This window comes from Garra rufa, chromosome 10, assembly GCF_049309525.1.
Source record: "Garra rufa chromosome 10, GarRuf1.0, whole genome shotgun sequence".
In the NCBI taxonomy this organism is placed as follows: domain Eukaryota; kingdom Metazoa; phylum Chordata; class Actinopteri; order Cypriniformes; family Cyprinidae; genus Garra; species Garra rufa.
In genome coordinates this window covers 8,034,817-8,049,427 of record NC_133370.1, presented here as the reverse complement: position 1 = coordinate 8,049,427, position 14,611 = coordinate 8,034,817, and the positions used below count along the sequence as shown (strand labels likewise).

The window sequence follows — 14,611 nt, the reverse complement described above, 5'->3', positions numbered from 1 at the left end:
GAACGTGCATACTGGATAGTATCTCTCATAATATCATTCAGTTTTGGAATAATTTGAGAAATATTGAGTAATATCCTGAGTTTTTCAGTATTCTTTGAACAGAAAGTTCAAAAGAACAGCATTTATTTGCAATAGAAGTATTTTGTAACATTATACAAGTCTTTACTTTCACTTTTGATCAAATTCAATGCAGATTTTGGTATCTGAGCAATTCTGAGCACATTTTAGGACACTTTAGAGGAGACTTATGTAAGATTTCTTGAAGTTTTCTAGTTAACATGCTAGATGGACATCTCTGACCTTTGCAACATGCTTTGCATGCATGTTTTTTATGATCTCACACCATGAGCATAAAACATACCATATGTACCATATGTATTTGTTCCAGGGGAAAAAAACGAACACTCTTTTAGTGCCACCCACTGGACATTTCACATCGAATATGTCACGAAATGTACATGGTGGTGCTTATTTTGTGTCTTGTGAAAATGTTCCCAGAGGTACATTTTCGTCGTGAGACCAGGTTGATAAATGAACGTAGATACCGGTGTCATGCACAGTGCTCCATTATATACCTTTGGCGATAAAAGATAATCCACAACGCTGAAGATGAACAAAAAGAGGAGAAAATACTGTAGCACTTCACCATGCAAAAAATATTGGAAGATGATTCTAAATCCTGAATTGAGGGTTTACAGTTGAGTTCAAAAGTTTACATACACCTTGCCAAATCTGCAAAATGTTAATTATTTTACCAAAATAAGAGGAATCATACAAAATGCATGTTCAAACGCTAACTGATGCTCCAGAAGTAAAAACGATGCATTAAGAGCCAGGGGTGTAAACTTTTGAAGCATTTTTCTTATTTTGTCTAAATATTATACTTTTTTCATTTAATGTTGCTCTTCAGAAGCTACAGATCATACTTGTTTCCCAGAAGACAAAATCAGTTACATGTTTACCAGAAGACAAAATAACTCCCAACATTTGAGCAGCTGAAGTCACTGAGGATTAAAGTTACTTTCGTTTTTGAAGGGAATGTGTCCAGCGATCTACATAAATGCACCTATTTTCATGCGAATCATTCGTGATCCAGCTTCACCTACAGCAGAAGTGAGTATAAGGGTTTTTTAAGCATCTTTTTCAAATCGCCTCTCCTGATAATCTGCTAGTTAGCAAGTTTCGCAGCTAAATGCGGCTGAAGTAAACAGTACTGCTCATCATCCCACATAGGAGAGGGGCGGGGCAAGCAGAGCTCATTAGCAAATGCAACAAAATGGCTTGCTCTGAAAAGGGCTGATTTTGACAAGGTGAGAAGGGTGTTTTTTACACTACCACTGAGAAATTGTAATCAAAGTATGTTATAGACTTTTCATTAAGACCCTAATAAATTATATCAACTTGTGGAAAATGGGCATAACACACAACTAATTCTTAAACTTGGCAAATAAACCAACTGTGAACAACTGTTAGCAGAAGCAACTTCAGCAGAAGATGCTGAAGACGAATGCAAAGAAAATAGTTTTTCTTGTTTTTGCCTAGATATCATACTTTTTCTTTTAACAGAAGTCTGTTTCTATTTTATATCTTGTTTTGATATCAATTTTCAAGTATTACTCAAGTACTCCTTCAAAAATCTCTTAACTGCTCTTCAGAAACTACAGAAGATACTTCCATGTTTTCCAGAAGACAAAATAAGTTACATTTACCCTGATCTTCAAATTTCAAAAGTTTTCACCCCCTGACTCCTAATGCAGCATAGCAATAGAGTCCCTCAGTTGTCCTCAGTGTGAAAAGATGGATCTCAGAAATTATACAGTCATTGTTGGAAAGGGTTCAAATACACAAAAATGCTGAAAATTCAAAGAATTTGTGGGTTTTTCTGAAGAACAGCAGGCAGGAGTTCAGGACAAACAAGGGACTCATGAACAACTATCACTAAAAAAAAAAAAAAAAAAAAAAAAAACAGCTGTGGATCATTCAGATAACAACACAATATTAAAAATCAAGTGTATGTAAACTTTTGAACAGGGTCATTTTTATAAATTCAACTATTTTCTCTTGTGGACTATATGTAAACATTTATGTGAAATATCTCATTTAGGTCAGTACTAAATAAAAAACAACATGCATTTGGTATGCTCCCTCTTATTTTGCTAAAATAATTGCAAGGTGTATGTAAACTTTTGACCTCAACTGTGTTTTTTTTATATATATTTAATTTTACTTTAGATCATGTTTATTTTATTTCATGTAAAAGAAAATGTATGGTTTTAGTTGTAGTTAACTATAATAACTCTGGAGATTACTGAGTTTTTTCTCAGGGGACTTGAAGCAAATCCTCCGTTTGCTCTCTGCTTAATCCCGTTGCTGTCTAGGAGAAACAATTGAGATATTAAAGACATGTCATTTGTGATTTGTCCTGTGGGAAGACACCTAGTTTGTCAGTATTGATCATGGCATCACCGCTGGAGGCTTCAGTCACGCTCAACCCCTCCCACCAACACTCATGAAATCAGGAGTCTGCCTTAATCTGGGCTGCGCTGTATTTCTGAGAGTGAGTGAGAGAGGGAGAGGGAGAGTGTGAGAGATCGTACTGCAGTACCGCCACACGCTCCTGTGCTCAGACCGGAGTGGAGCACGAGGGACAAGAGGAGGAGCAGGAGGACAGAACAGGGCTATGACGACTGCAGCGTCCCGACCACAGCTCAACTAAAGAGGGGAATCTGTCTCTCCTCTCCCGCTCCGGCTCTGGGATTAAGTTTTTTTCTTTCTGTCTTGGCATCATGGAGTCTCCCACCAGAGAGATCGAGGAGTTTGAAAGCACGTCGCTCAAGTACTTGCAACCCGACCAGATCGAGAAAATCTGGCTCCGACTGCGGGGACTGTGAGTATGAGCTTTTCAACAGGTTTTCTTGTGTTTTGTGTGTGTGAGAGAGTGTTTTTCCATCTCAGAGGTTGACAAGCATCCTGAATCTCATGTAAACATGTTCAATTCACTTTTTACCCCAAAGTAGGACAAAAATAAGAAATTACTGCTGCAATACAATTTTTTTAAAAATCTACATAAATTAAAAACAATATAACAAATGATAATATTCAGGATATTCAATATTTATATATTATATTATATGTTTAAATCGTATTACATTTTGTCATTCCATATTTCAGGTTCATAAAAAACAATAAAAGTAATGATTCAATAATGATAATATAATCAAAAATTTAAAAAGCATTTTTGGACACCTAAAAAACCCAATAGAAATAATACAATAAATAAAACATTTAAAATGTAGTACTTTTTTGGATTTTTATTTTAATTATTATTTTTTAATTTGTGTGTCAACATGTCCAATTCACTTTAAATGATATATTATATTATATTATATTATATTATATTATATTATATTATATTATATTATATTATATTATAGTATAGTATAGTATAGTATATTATATTATATTATATGTTTAAGTTGTATTATATTGTGTCATTCCATAATTCAGATTCATAATAAACAATACCAATAATGACTAATGATAATATAATCACAATTTTTATATTATATAGTGTCATTCCATTTTTTCACATTCATAATAAATAAAAATAATGACAATATAATCAAAATTTTAAAAAGCATTTTTGGGCACCTACTGGATTTGGATGGACAAATACTTAAAAAATAAAAAATGTAATTAAATTTAAATTTATTACTTTTTGGATTGTAGTGATTTTTAATTTTAATGTATATATATTTTTTTGTGTAAACATGTCCAATTCACTTTTCACCCCAAAATATAATGTATTATATTATATTATATTATATTATATTATATTATATTATGTTTAATATTGTGTTATTTCAGATTTCAGATTTATAATGAACAATTAAAATAATGATAATTAAAAATTAAAATAATTAATAATAAAATCATTTAAATTTAAAAAAGCATTTTTGGACACCTACTTGATTTGGATAGACAAATACTTAAAAAACACAATAAAAATAATAAATAAGAAAATAAAAATTTTAAATATATTACTTTTTGGATTGTAGTATATAGATTGTAGTAGTGATTATTTTTTAATTTTTACTATTTTGATTTATTTTTAATTTCTTAATTGTCATGAAAATGTTCCCATGCAAAAAGTCTTGATGAACTAATAAATTTCTTTTATCCTTTTTTTTTCTTAAACTGTTCTAAGAAAAATGCTAATTGTTAAATTTCAAAATTCAAAGAACAAATATTCACAAAAAATATTCAGTAAATGATCACATTATTATTGTTTCAATAGCAAGTTTTTTTTTTAATTGTGATTTTTATTCGGTGAGGAAATCTCCCTGAGAGCTGGCTATTTATTTATTTTTTATTAATATGTTTCAAATAGTTCTCAAATATATATTAGACAGCTCCATCATCTGTAGACAAACTCATTTCTTCGATGTCAATCTGTTTTTCTCTGTGGCTGTTATTGGGCAGCTGGTGAAAAAGTCTCTATATTGTCCCAGAACTCGGTGAATGAAATGCAATTTCCTCACTATGGGTGAAGAAGAAAAGACCAGTGAGAGAAGGAGAAAGAAAAAGCGAATGAAAGCAAGAAAGAGATGAATGAGGGGAGGGCTGTTTGTCTCCTCTCATATTTTCTCCCTTCAGGCAGTAGAATAGTAACTTTCCTCCATTAATGCTGAGTTTGAAGAGTTTTTGTGTGTGCATTGAATCTGTTGAAGTCAACATAAAATGAAGTTGACCCTATTCAGTTTTTTAAATTCATCTTATTGTAAATGATTTATTAGTGCATGTTATTCCAGAAAAGAAAATGTCTTCATAATCATTCATTTTAAACATAATAACTTGCTTTTCCTCTGAAATGACTTAGATTTTTCAGCTGATGTATACAAGAAATCTTAATTTTCAACTCCTCCTCTTTTACCACCTGTCATATAGAGACACTTTTCATAATACAATCAGTTCATTATGGATAAAATTAGGCCTCTCCCATGCTATTTTTCTCATTAAATATCATATTTAATGTAAATATATATCCTACTACAGTAGTAAAATTGGTTTTATGTTGATTTTAAATGCACATACAGTGGTCTATGTATTTACATTTCCAAATTTGGGCATTACCTCCAATAATTTCTGACCCTGGACCACAAAACCAGTCTTAGGTAGCTTGGTTATATTTGTAGCAATAGCCAAAAATACATTGTATGAGTCAAAATTGTCGATTTTTCTTTTATACCAAAAATCATCAGGATATTAAGTAAAGATCATGTTCCATGAAGATATTTTGTAAATTTTCATCATAAATATATCAAAATGTAATTTTGGATTAGTAATATGCATTGCTAAGAACTTCATTTGGACAATTTTAAAGGCGATTTTGAGTTGTTTTTTTATTTTATTTTTTTTGCACACTCAGATTCCAGGTTTTCAAATATTTGTGTGTCTGTTGTATTTATGACTGGTTTTGTGGTCCGGGGTCACATTTATTCCAAACCATCAAAATTTATACCGATTTATGATTTAAAAATTGACTTTATTTTATTTTATTTTATTTTATTTTATTTTATTTTATTTTATTTTATTTTATTTTATTTTATTTTATTTTATTTTATTTTATTATTTTATTTATTTATTTTTTTAAGAAAAGGCACAAGTTTGCATGTGGAGAATTTTAAGTAATTTTTTCCAAAAATCAATCAAAATTTGTATCGATTCATGTTTTAAAAATCGACCAAATGTTTTAATTTAATTTAATTTAATTTAATTTAATTTAATTTAATTTAATTTAATTTAATTTAATTTAATTTAATTTAATTTAATTTAATTTAATTTAAAAGAAATTTAAGTAATTTTTTCCAAAAATCGATCAAAATTCATATTGATTTATGTTTAATGTATTTATTAAGGGAAAAAATGTATTTTATGTAAAAAATTTACTATTGTGAACATTTTTATTTATTATTTACTATATACTATCATGATGATAGTATAAAAATAATTTATATAAAAAATAAAATAATTAAAATTAAAAAAAGGTGTTTGAGACGTACGGGATTTGGATGGACAAATTTTATACAAAAAATTATAATAAATATAAATTTTAATTAAATGTAAAAATAATTAAATATAAAACATTTAAATGATTAAAAAATAAATAAAAACAAACAAATGAGATATAATTATTACCTTTTTGTAATAATTTGTCATGATGTCCCTATGCAAAAAGTCTTGATAGTCCTACTATAATACTTACATATTTTTTTCCTATATATTATAATTTTTTTCTTCGTTTATCTTTTTTTTGTATGTGAAATTGGACTTTTAACTGTTCTGGATGGATGCAATTGCAAATGTAAACTGTATTTGGATGGACAAATACTTTTCAAATATATAATATACATTTATATTAAATGAAAATGTAAAAATAATTAAATACAAAAAAAATTAAATATAATGAATAAATTAATAAATACATTAAAAAATAAAATAAAAAGGCAAATTATAAATATAATTATTACGTTTTTATATTATAGTAATCAGGATTTTTTTTTAAAAGTCTAGACTGTCCTATTTCTTAAAGGAGAAGGTTACTTCCAGAACAAAAATTTACAGATGATTTACTCACTCCCTTGTCATCCAAGATGTTCATGTCTTTCTTTCTTCACTCGTAAAGAAATTTTGTTTTTTGAGGAAAACATTTCAGGATTTCTCTCATATAGTGGACTTCTATGGTGCCTGCATGTTTGAACTTGCAAAATGCAGTTTAAATGCAGCTTCAAAGGGCTCTAAATGATCCCAGCCAAGGAAGAAGGGTCTTATCTAGCAAAACAATCGATTATTTTCTCAAATAAATTAGGATTTGTATACTTTTTAACCTCAAATGCTCATCTTGTCTAGCTCTGTGAGTACTCTGTTTATTCCGGTTCATGACAGTTAGGGTATGTCAAAAAACTCCCATCTCATTTTCTCCTCCAACTTCAAAATCATCTTGCATTCACCTTTTTTTTGTAAAGGGCGTTTGATCTTCTTTGCACATCCACTTTGGGTTGGTACTACTACAGCAATGTAGGATGATTTTGAAGATGGAGGAGAAAATGAGACAGGAGTTTTTCGACATACCCTAACTTGAACCAGAATACACAGAGTACAGGCAGAGCTAGACAAAAATGAGCATTTAAGGTTAAAAAGTATATAAATTGTCAATTTATTTTTAGAAAATAACCTATCGTTTCCTTGTCTGGGATCGTTTAGAGCCCTTTGAAGCTGCATTTAAACTGCATTTTGGAAGTTCAAACTCGGGAGCACCATAGAAGTCCACTATATGAGAGAAATCCTGAAACGTTTTCCTCAAAATAAATAATTAAATAAATCTTTACGACTGAAAAAAAGGAAGACACAAACATCTTGGATGACAATTTTTGTTCTGGAAGTGAACTTCTCCTGTAAGTACAGTATGTCTATTTATTTCAATCGAATCTTTATGTATAAAATCAAGTCCCTCGCCCTTATTTTTCTCGTTAAATGTCATATTTAACTTGAATGTACGTCAGAGTCAGAATAGTTCACTAAAAATTAAGGTATACACTCAAATCCTATGTATTTACATTTCCAAATTTGGGCATTACCTCCAATAATTTGTGACCCTGGACCACAAAAGCAGTCTTAAGTAGCACAGGTATATTTGTAGCAATAGCCAAAAATACATTGTATGAGTTAAAATTATAGATTTTTCTTTTATGCCAAAAATCTAATTCTACTACTGTAAGTATATCAAAACTTAATTTTTGATTAGTAATATGCAATGCTAAGAACTTCATTTGGACAATTTTAAAGGCGATTTTCTCAACAGTTAGATTTTTAAAGCTTATTTATGTATAAATTTCAATTTAAAAAAATTGACCCTTATGACTGGTTTTGTGGTCCAGGGTTACATTTATTAAGGGAAAACTGTATTTTATGTATTAAATTTACTAATGCAAACAGTGTAATTTATTATTTACAAGTTCAGAAAACATTTCAGGATTTCTCTCCATATAGTGGACTTCTATGGTGTCCGTGAACTTCCAAAATGCAGTTTAAATGCAGCTTGAAAGGGCTCTAAACGATCCCAGACAAGGGAGAAGGGTCTTATCTAGCAAAACAATCGTTTGTTGTTTAAAAAAAAATTACAATTTGTATATTTTTTTAATCTCAATGTCTTGTCTAGCTCTGTGTGTACTCTGTGTATTCCGTTTCAAAACAGTATGTCGAAAAACTCCCATCTCATTTTCTCCTCAAACTTCAAAATCATCCTGCATTCACCTTTTTTTGTATGTCATATTATTATTATTATATATGTGCATCAGATTCAGAATAGTTCACTAAAAATTAAGGTATACACTCAAATCCATGTAGTTTTATGTTGTCTGTGGAACATAAAAAGACAATATTGAGAATTTTGCAGAATATCCAAGCTGTTCGTTTCTGTATGAAAATAGTAAAAAGCTCTGAAAACACCCACCCACACACACACAAAAATAAAAACTAAAAGTGGTGCCAATGGCATCATTGACATCACAATGTGAACTCTAGATATGCACATACACATTAAATGGCACATCTTAATATTTGTGGGTGATCTGTTCCTTTAAGGACTTTGTTGATCTCTCCAACTGAGGGCCAAAAACAAGTGCTGTTTTTGCCAAAATTGTGTTAGTCCCTTCACTGGGTTTGGATTATTGCCCGTCACAGGACGTCAGACCAGTTCACAGGAAGTTAAGCTGTTTCGCTGTGTTTTGGCCATGTAGAAGCAGCTGTATATGTGGATGTTAAAGGTTCCCCGCAGTGGGTAAATCTGACCGCATCAGCATTTAATCTCACAGAAAGCCTCAAACACGCACAGCTGTTGTAAGTGTGTGCGCGTACATGTACGTGGACGTGCTTTTGCATGTGCGCTTGTGTCTATGCAACACTTCAATGGGGTGAAGCGGCACTCATAATTGTGTTTGATGACTTTAGAAAGGAAAGGGGGACAGTAGGAAGGAGTTTCCTTTTCTAAGGAGTAATTTCAGGCACCAGTGATAGTGGCTCATGGCAGGAATGAGTAATGATTGGGCAGCTCTGATTTTTCCTGCGCACTGACTAATTGCTTCACCGTCCTTGTGTTCTTAATGGGTTTTATGGAGAGACATATATGAGCTGTCAGGGACACGTTGTAAAAACATACCAAGAACAAGCAGTGCTTTAAACCCAGTGTATGAAAAGACGACTTAATGCCTTTTGAAACTAAATTTGTGTCGATTCATTTTTTAAAAACTGGCTAAATGTTTTTATTTATTTTATTTAAAAAAAAATATTTTAGAAAAGGCACGAGTTTGCATGTGGAGAACTTTAAGTAATAAAAAAAAAATCAATCAAAATTTGTATCGATTCATGTTTTAAAAATTGACCAAATGTTTTTTTATTATTTTATTTTATTTAATAATTTTTTATCGATTCATGTTCTAAAAATTTACCAAATGTTTATATTATTTTATTTTATAATTTTTTACCGGTTCATGTTCTAAAAATTTACCAGATGTTTATATTATTTTCTTTTCTTTTATAATTTTTTTTTTATCGATTCATGTTATAAAAATTTACCAAATGTTTTTATTATTTTATTTTATTTTATTTTATTTATTTTATTTTTTTATTTTAGAAAAGGCATGAGTTTGCATGTGGAGAACGTTAAGTAATTTTTTCTAAAAATCAATTTAAATTTGTATCGATTCATGTTTTAAAAATTGACAATTTTATTTTATTTTATTTTATTTTATTTTATTTTATTTTATTTTATTTTATTTTATTTTATTTTATTTTATTTTATTTTATTTTATTTTAATTGATTCATGTTCTAAAAAATTACCAAATTGTTTTTATTATTTAATTTTATTTAATTTAATTTTTTTTTTTTAATTTTAGAAAAGGCATGAGTTTGCATGTGGAGAACGTTGAGTAATTTTTTCCAAAAATCAATTTAAATTTGTATCGATTCATGTTTTAAAAATTGACCAAATTTTTATTTTATTTTATTTTATTTTCGATTCATGTTTTAAAAATTTACCAAAATGTTTTTATTATTTAATTTTATTTAATGTTATTATTTTTTTTATTTTATTTTGAAAAGGCATGAGTTTGCATGTGGAGAACTTTAAGTATTTTTTCCCAAAAATGAATTTAAATTTGTATCGATTCATGTTTTCAAAATTTACTAAATGTTTATTTTTATTTTATTTTATTTTATAAATTTTTTTTATCGATTCAGGTTCTAAAAATTTACCAAATGTTTTTATTATTTTATTTTATTGTATTGTATTAATTTTTTTTATTTTAGAAAAGGCACGAGTTTGCATGTGGAGAACTTTAAATAATTTTTTCCCAAAAACAAATTTAAATTTGTATCGATTCATGTTTTAAAAATTGACCAAATTTTTTTTTTTTTTTTTTATTATTATTTTTTTTTTAGAAAAGGCATGGGTTTGCATTTAGAGAAATTTTTCCAAAAATAGATCAACATTTGTATAGATTCATGTTTTAAAAATTGACCAAATGTTTTTATTTTATTTAATTTTTTTTAGAAGAGGCATGAGTTTGCATGTGGAGAACTTGAAGTAATTTTTTCCAAAAATCAATCAAAATTTGTATAGACTCATGTTTTTAAAATTGACCAAATGTTTTTATTTTATTTATTTATTTGTTTATTTATTTGCATGTGGAGAACTTTAAGTAATTTTTTCTAAAGTGGCACGAAAACTGTTTTGCAAATTGCAGGGCCATAAAAACAACCTGAAAAATGAATGACAAAATAATATAACTTATGAAATGGGTAAAAATAATAACACAATATGTTCTTGAATATTGAGTAATGATAATCTTTATGCTACAATTAAAATAAATACATTAGACCGCTGTTAAACATTTGATTCCTGAGTATTCAGCATGAAACAGCAGGGTTTAAATTGACTCTGTGTGTGTGTGTGTGTGTGTGTGTGTGTGTGTGTGTGTGTGTGTGTGTGTGTGTGTGTGTGTGTGTGTGTGTGTGTGTGTGATGTGTATATTTATTATTTATTAAATAAATCCAGCATAATTGTGCATGAACGCAGGTTTTTAATGTGTTGTTTGTTTTGTTACAGGAGGAAGTACAAGAAACAATCGCAGAGGTAAGGCAGAAGATCTGAGATGTGCTGAACTCATCATCATCCACTGTGAAAACCACTCTCAGCAATAAATATGATTTTTCTAATGTTTTGTGTTTCATGTATGCATTAGACACAGATACAGTTCTCTTAAAAACCACTTGAAGGTAGTTGATTTGCTGGTCTGAACTGGTGTAGGTGGATTTTTTTATTTTTTATTTTTTTTATGACAGATCTTTAACATCCATGGGAAATTTTAATTCCACAAAAGGTTCTTTAAAGTGGAGAAAAAGTTCTATTGCACTAAGAAGAAATGGGGAACCAAATTGGTTCTTTTATGGCATTGCTGCAAAACTGGCCCTTTTTGAAGTACAGTATGACCAGAAACAAGTAAACGGGGTCAGTTTCTTCCGACAACAGACTTCCTGTTGAGTTTTTGAGCTGGGTTTTCCAGGAGGAGCTAATATCAGAAATTTGTCATAGTTTCTGTCATAGTGCTGGGACATGATTATGGAGTAAGCTTGTGATGGAGTACAGTTATTTATTGTTTTTTGGAACATAGTGAGTGATTTGTTGTGGCTCCAAAGAGGTCTGCCAGTACTAACCAGATTTATCTACATCATTTAAGCCATGTTAGTAGACCGGCAGGTCACATAAACTAGTTTGGACCAGCTAGAAATTAGTTACAAAAAACAGCAAAATTATGGAGATTTTTTTTCTTTGGAATAACATGCAATGAGTTGTGTACAGTGTGACCAGAAACAAATAAATGGGGTCAGTTTTGATTTCCTGTTGACATGAAGTAGGTTTGAATTTGATTCCTTCCAGCAGCAACTGATATAAAATATTTTTTTTTTTAAATTCTGATAAATTTCCAAAAGTATGGAAGCTCAAAGTCAAGGTTTGTGTCCTTGGGACAAATTATCTCTTAGTTTGGACTTTTTTAATAAAATAAATTCATATAAAATGTATTCACATAAACTTAAAAATGTGAAAAAGTACAATTGTATCTCACAATTCTGATATTTTCCCTCATAATTCTGAGAACATCAGTCAGAATTGTGAGATGTACATGCAGAATTGCAATATATGCACAGAATTTTCAGATATAAATATACAACATGTGAGATAGAAATTCAAATTTGAGAGATAAATGCAGAATTGTCAGATATAAGTGCAGAATTATGGGAAAAACTCAAATGCAGAATTGTGAAAGATGTAAATGTAGAATTGGCAGATATAAATGCAGAATAAACTCAGATTTGTGAGTTATGAATGCAGAATTGGGGGATATAAACTCAAGATTAGAGAGATATGAATGCAGAATTACAAGATATAAATACGTAATTTTGTGCAATATAAATGCAGAATCATAGGTTCTAACATCAAATTTGTGATATAAATACACAACATATTAATGCAGATTTGTGAGATTTACATGGAGAATTGTAAGATATAAATGCATAATTGATATAAATGCGTAATTGAAAGATATAAATGCAGAATTGCAAGATATAAATTCAAAATTTGTGAATTCAATGTAGAATTGCAAGATATAAATGCAGAATTCTAAGATATAAATGCAATATTTTAAGTTTTAAACTCAGGTTTGTGATATAGAAATGCAGAATTGTGAGATATAAATACAGAATTGCAATATATAAACAGAATTTCAAGAAATAAATGCACAATTGTGAGATTTTTAATGCAGAAATGTAAGATATGAATGCAGAATTGTGGAATATAAACTCAGATTTTTGAGATATAAATGCAGAATTGTGAGATATAAATGCAGAACTGCAAGATATAAACAGAATTGCAAGATATAAACAGTATTTCAAGATATAAATGCAGAATTGTAAGATATGAATGCAGAATTGTGGAATATAAATGCAGTAATTTTGGATATAAACTCAGATTTGTGAGATAGAAATGCAGAATTGCAAGATATAAACAGTATTTCAAGATATAAATGCAGAATTGTGAGATGTAAATGCAGTATTTTTGGATATAAACTCAGAATTGTGAGATATAAATGCAGAATTGCAAGATATAAATGCTGAATTTGTGAATTAAATGTGGAATTGTGAGATATAAATGTAGAATTATGACTTCCAAATCTCGAATCGCAAGACATAAATACAGAGTTGTTAGATACAAACTCAGACTTTGGAAGATATAAATGCAAAATTGCAAGATATAAATGCAGAATTGCGAGATTTAAATGCAGAATTGCGAGATATAAATGCAGAATTGCCAGATGTAAATGCAGAATTGCGAGATGTAAATGCAGTATTTTTGGATATAAACTCAGATTTGTGAGATAGAAAGGCAGAATTGTGAGATATAAATGCAGAATTGCAAGATATAAATGCTGAATTTGTGAATTAAATGTAGAATTGTGAGATATAAATGTAGAATTATGACTTCCAAATCTCGAATCGCAAGACATAAATGCAGAGTTTTTAGATACAAACTCAGACTTTGGAAGATATAAATGCAAAATTGCAAGATATAAATGCAGAATTGCGAGATGTAAATGCAGAATTGCGAGATGTAAATGCAGAATTGCGAGATGTAAATGCAGAATTGCGAGATGTAAGTGCAGAATTGCGAGATGTAAGTGCAGAATTGCGAGATGTAAATGCAGAATTGCGAGATGTAAATGCAGAATTGCGAGATGTAAATGCAGAATTGCGAGATGTAAGTGCAGAATTGCGAGATGTAAGTGCAGAATTGCGAGATGTAAGTGCAGAATTGCGAGATGTAAGTGCAGAATTGCGAGATGTAAGTGCAGAATTGCGAGATGTAAGTGCAGAATTGCGAGATGTAAATGCAGAATTGCGAGATGTAAATGCAGAATTGCGAGATGTAAATGCAGAATTGCGAGATGTAAATGCAGAATTGCGAGATGTAAATGCAGAATTGCGAGATGTAAGTGCAGAATTGCGAGATGTAAGTGCAGAATTGCGAGATGTAAATGCAGAATTGCGAGATGTAAATGCAGAATTGCGAGATGTAAATGCAGAATTGCGAGATGTAAATGCAGAATTGCGAGATGTAAGTGCAGAATTGCGAGATGTAAATGCAGAATTGCGAGATGTAAGTGCAGAATTGCGAGATGTAAGTGCAGAATTGCGAGATGTAAGTGCAGAATTGCGAGATGTAAATGCAAAATTGCAAGACATAAATGCAGAATTGCGAGATATAAATGCAGAATTGCGAGATGTAAATGCAGAATTGCGAGATGTAAATGCAGAATTGCGAGATGTAAGTGCAGAATTGCGAGATGTAAATGCAAAATTGCAAGACATAAATGCAGAATTGCGAGATATAAATGCAGAATTGCGAGATGTAAGTGCAGAATTGCGAGATGTAAATGCAGAATTGCGAGATATAAATGCAGAATTGCGAGATGTAAGTGCAGAATTGCGAGATGTAAA

The 14,611-nt window shown here is 29.9% G+C and overlaps 1 protein-coding gene across 1 annotated transcript in view; it reads left to right on the top strand.

The window, feature by feature from the left end:
* Positions 1 to 2,633: 2,633 nt before the first annotated feature.
* pde1cb (phosphodiesterase 1C, calmodulin-dependent b) overlaps positions 2,634 to 14,611 on the top strand; it is a 74,096-nt gene continuing 62,118 nt past the window's right edge. Inside the window, 2 exon segments of the mRNA XM_073848362.1 lie at positions 2,634 to 2,887; positions 11,166 to 11,192. Of these exon segments, the coding sequence (XP_073704463.1) occupies positions 2,787 to 2,887; positions 11,166 to 11,192 (128 nt within the window). The 5' untranslated portion in view covers positions 2,634 to 2,786.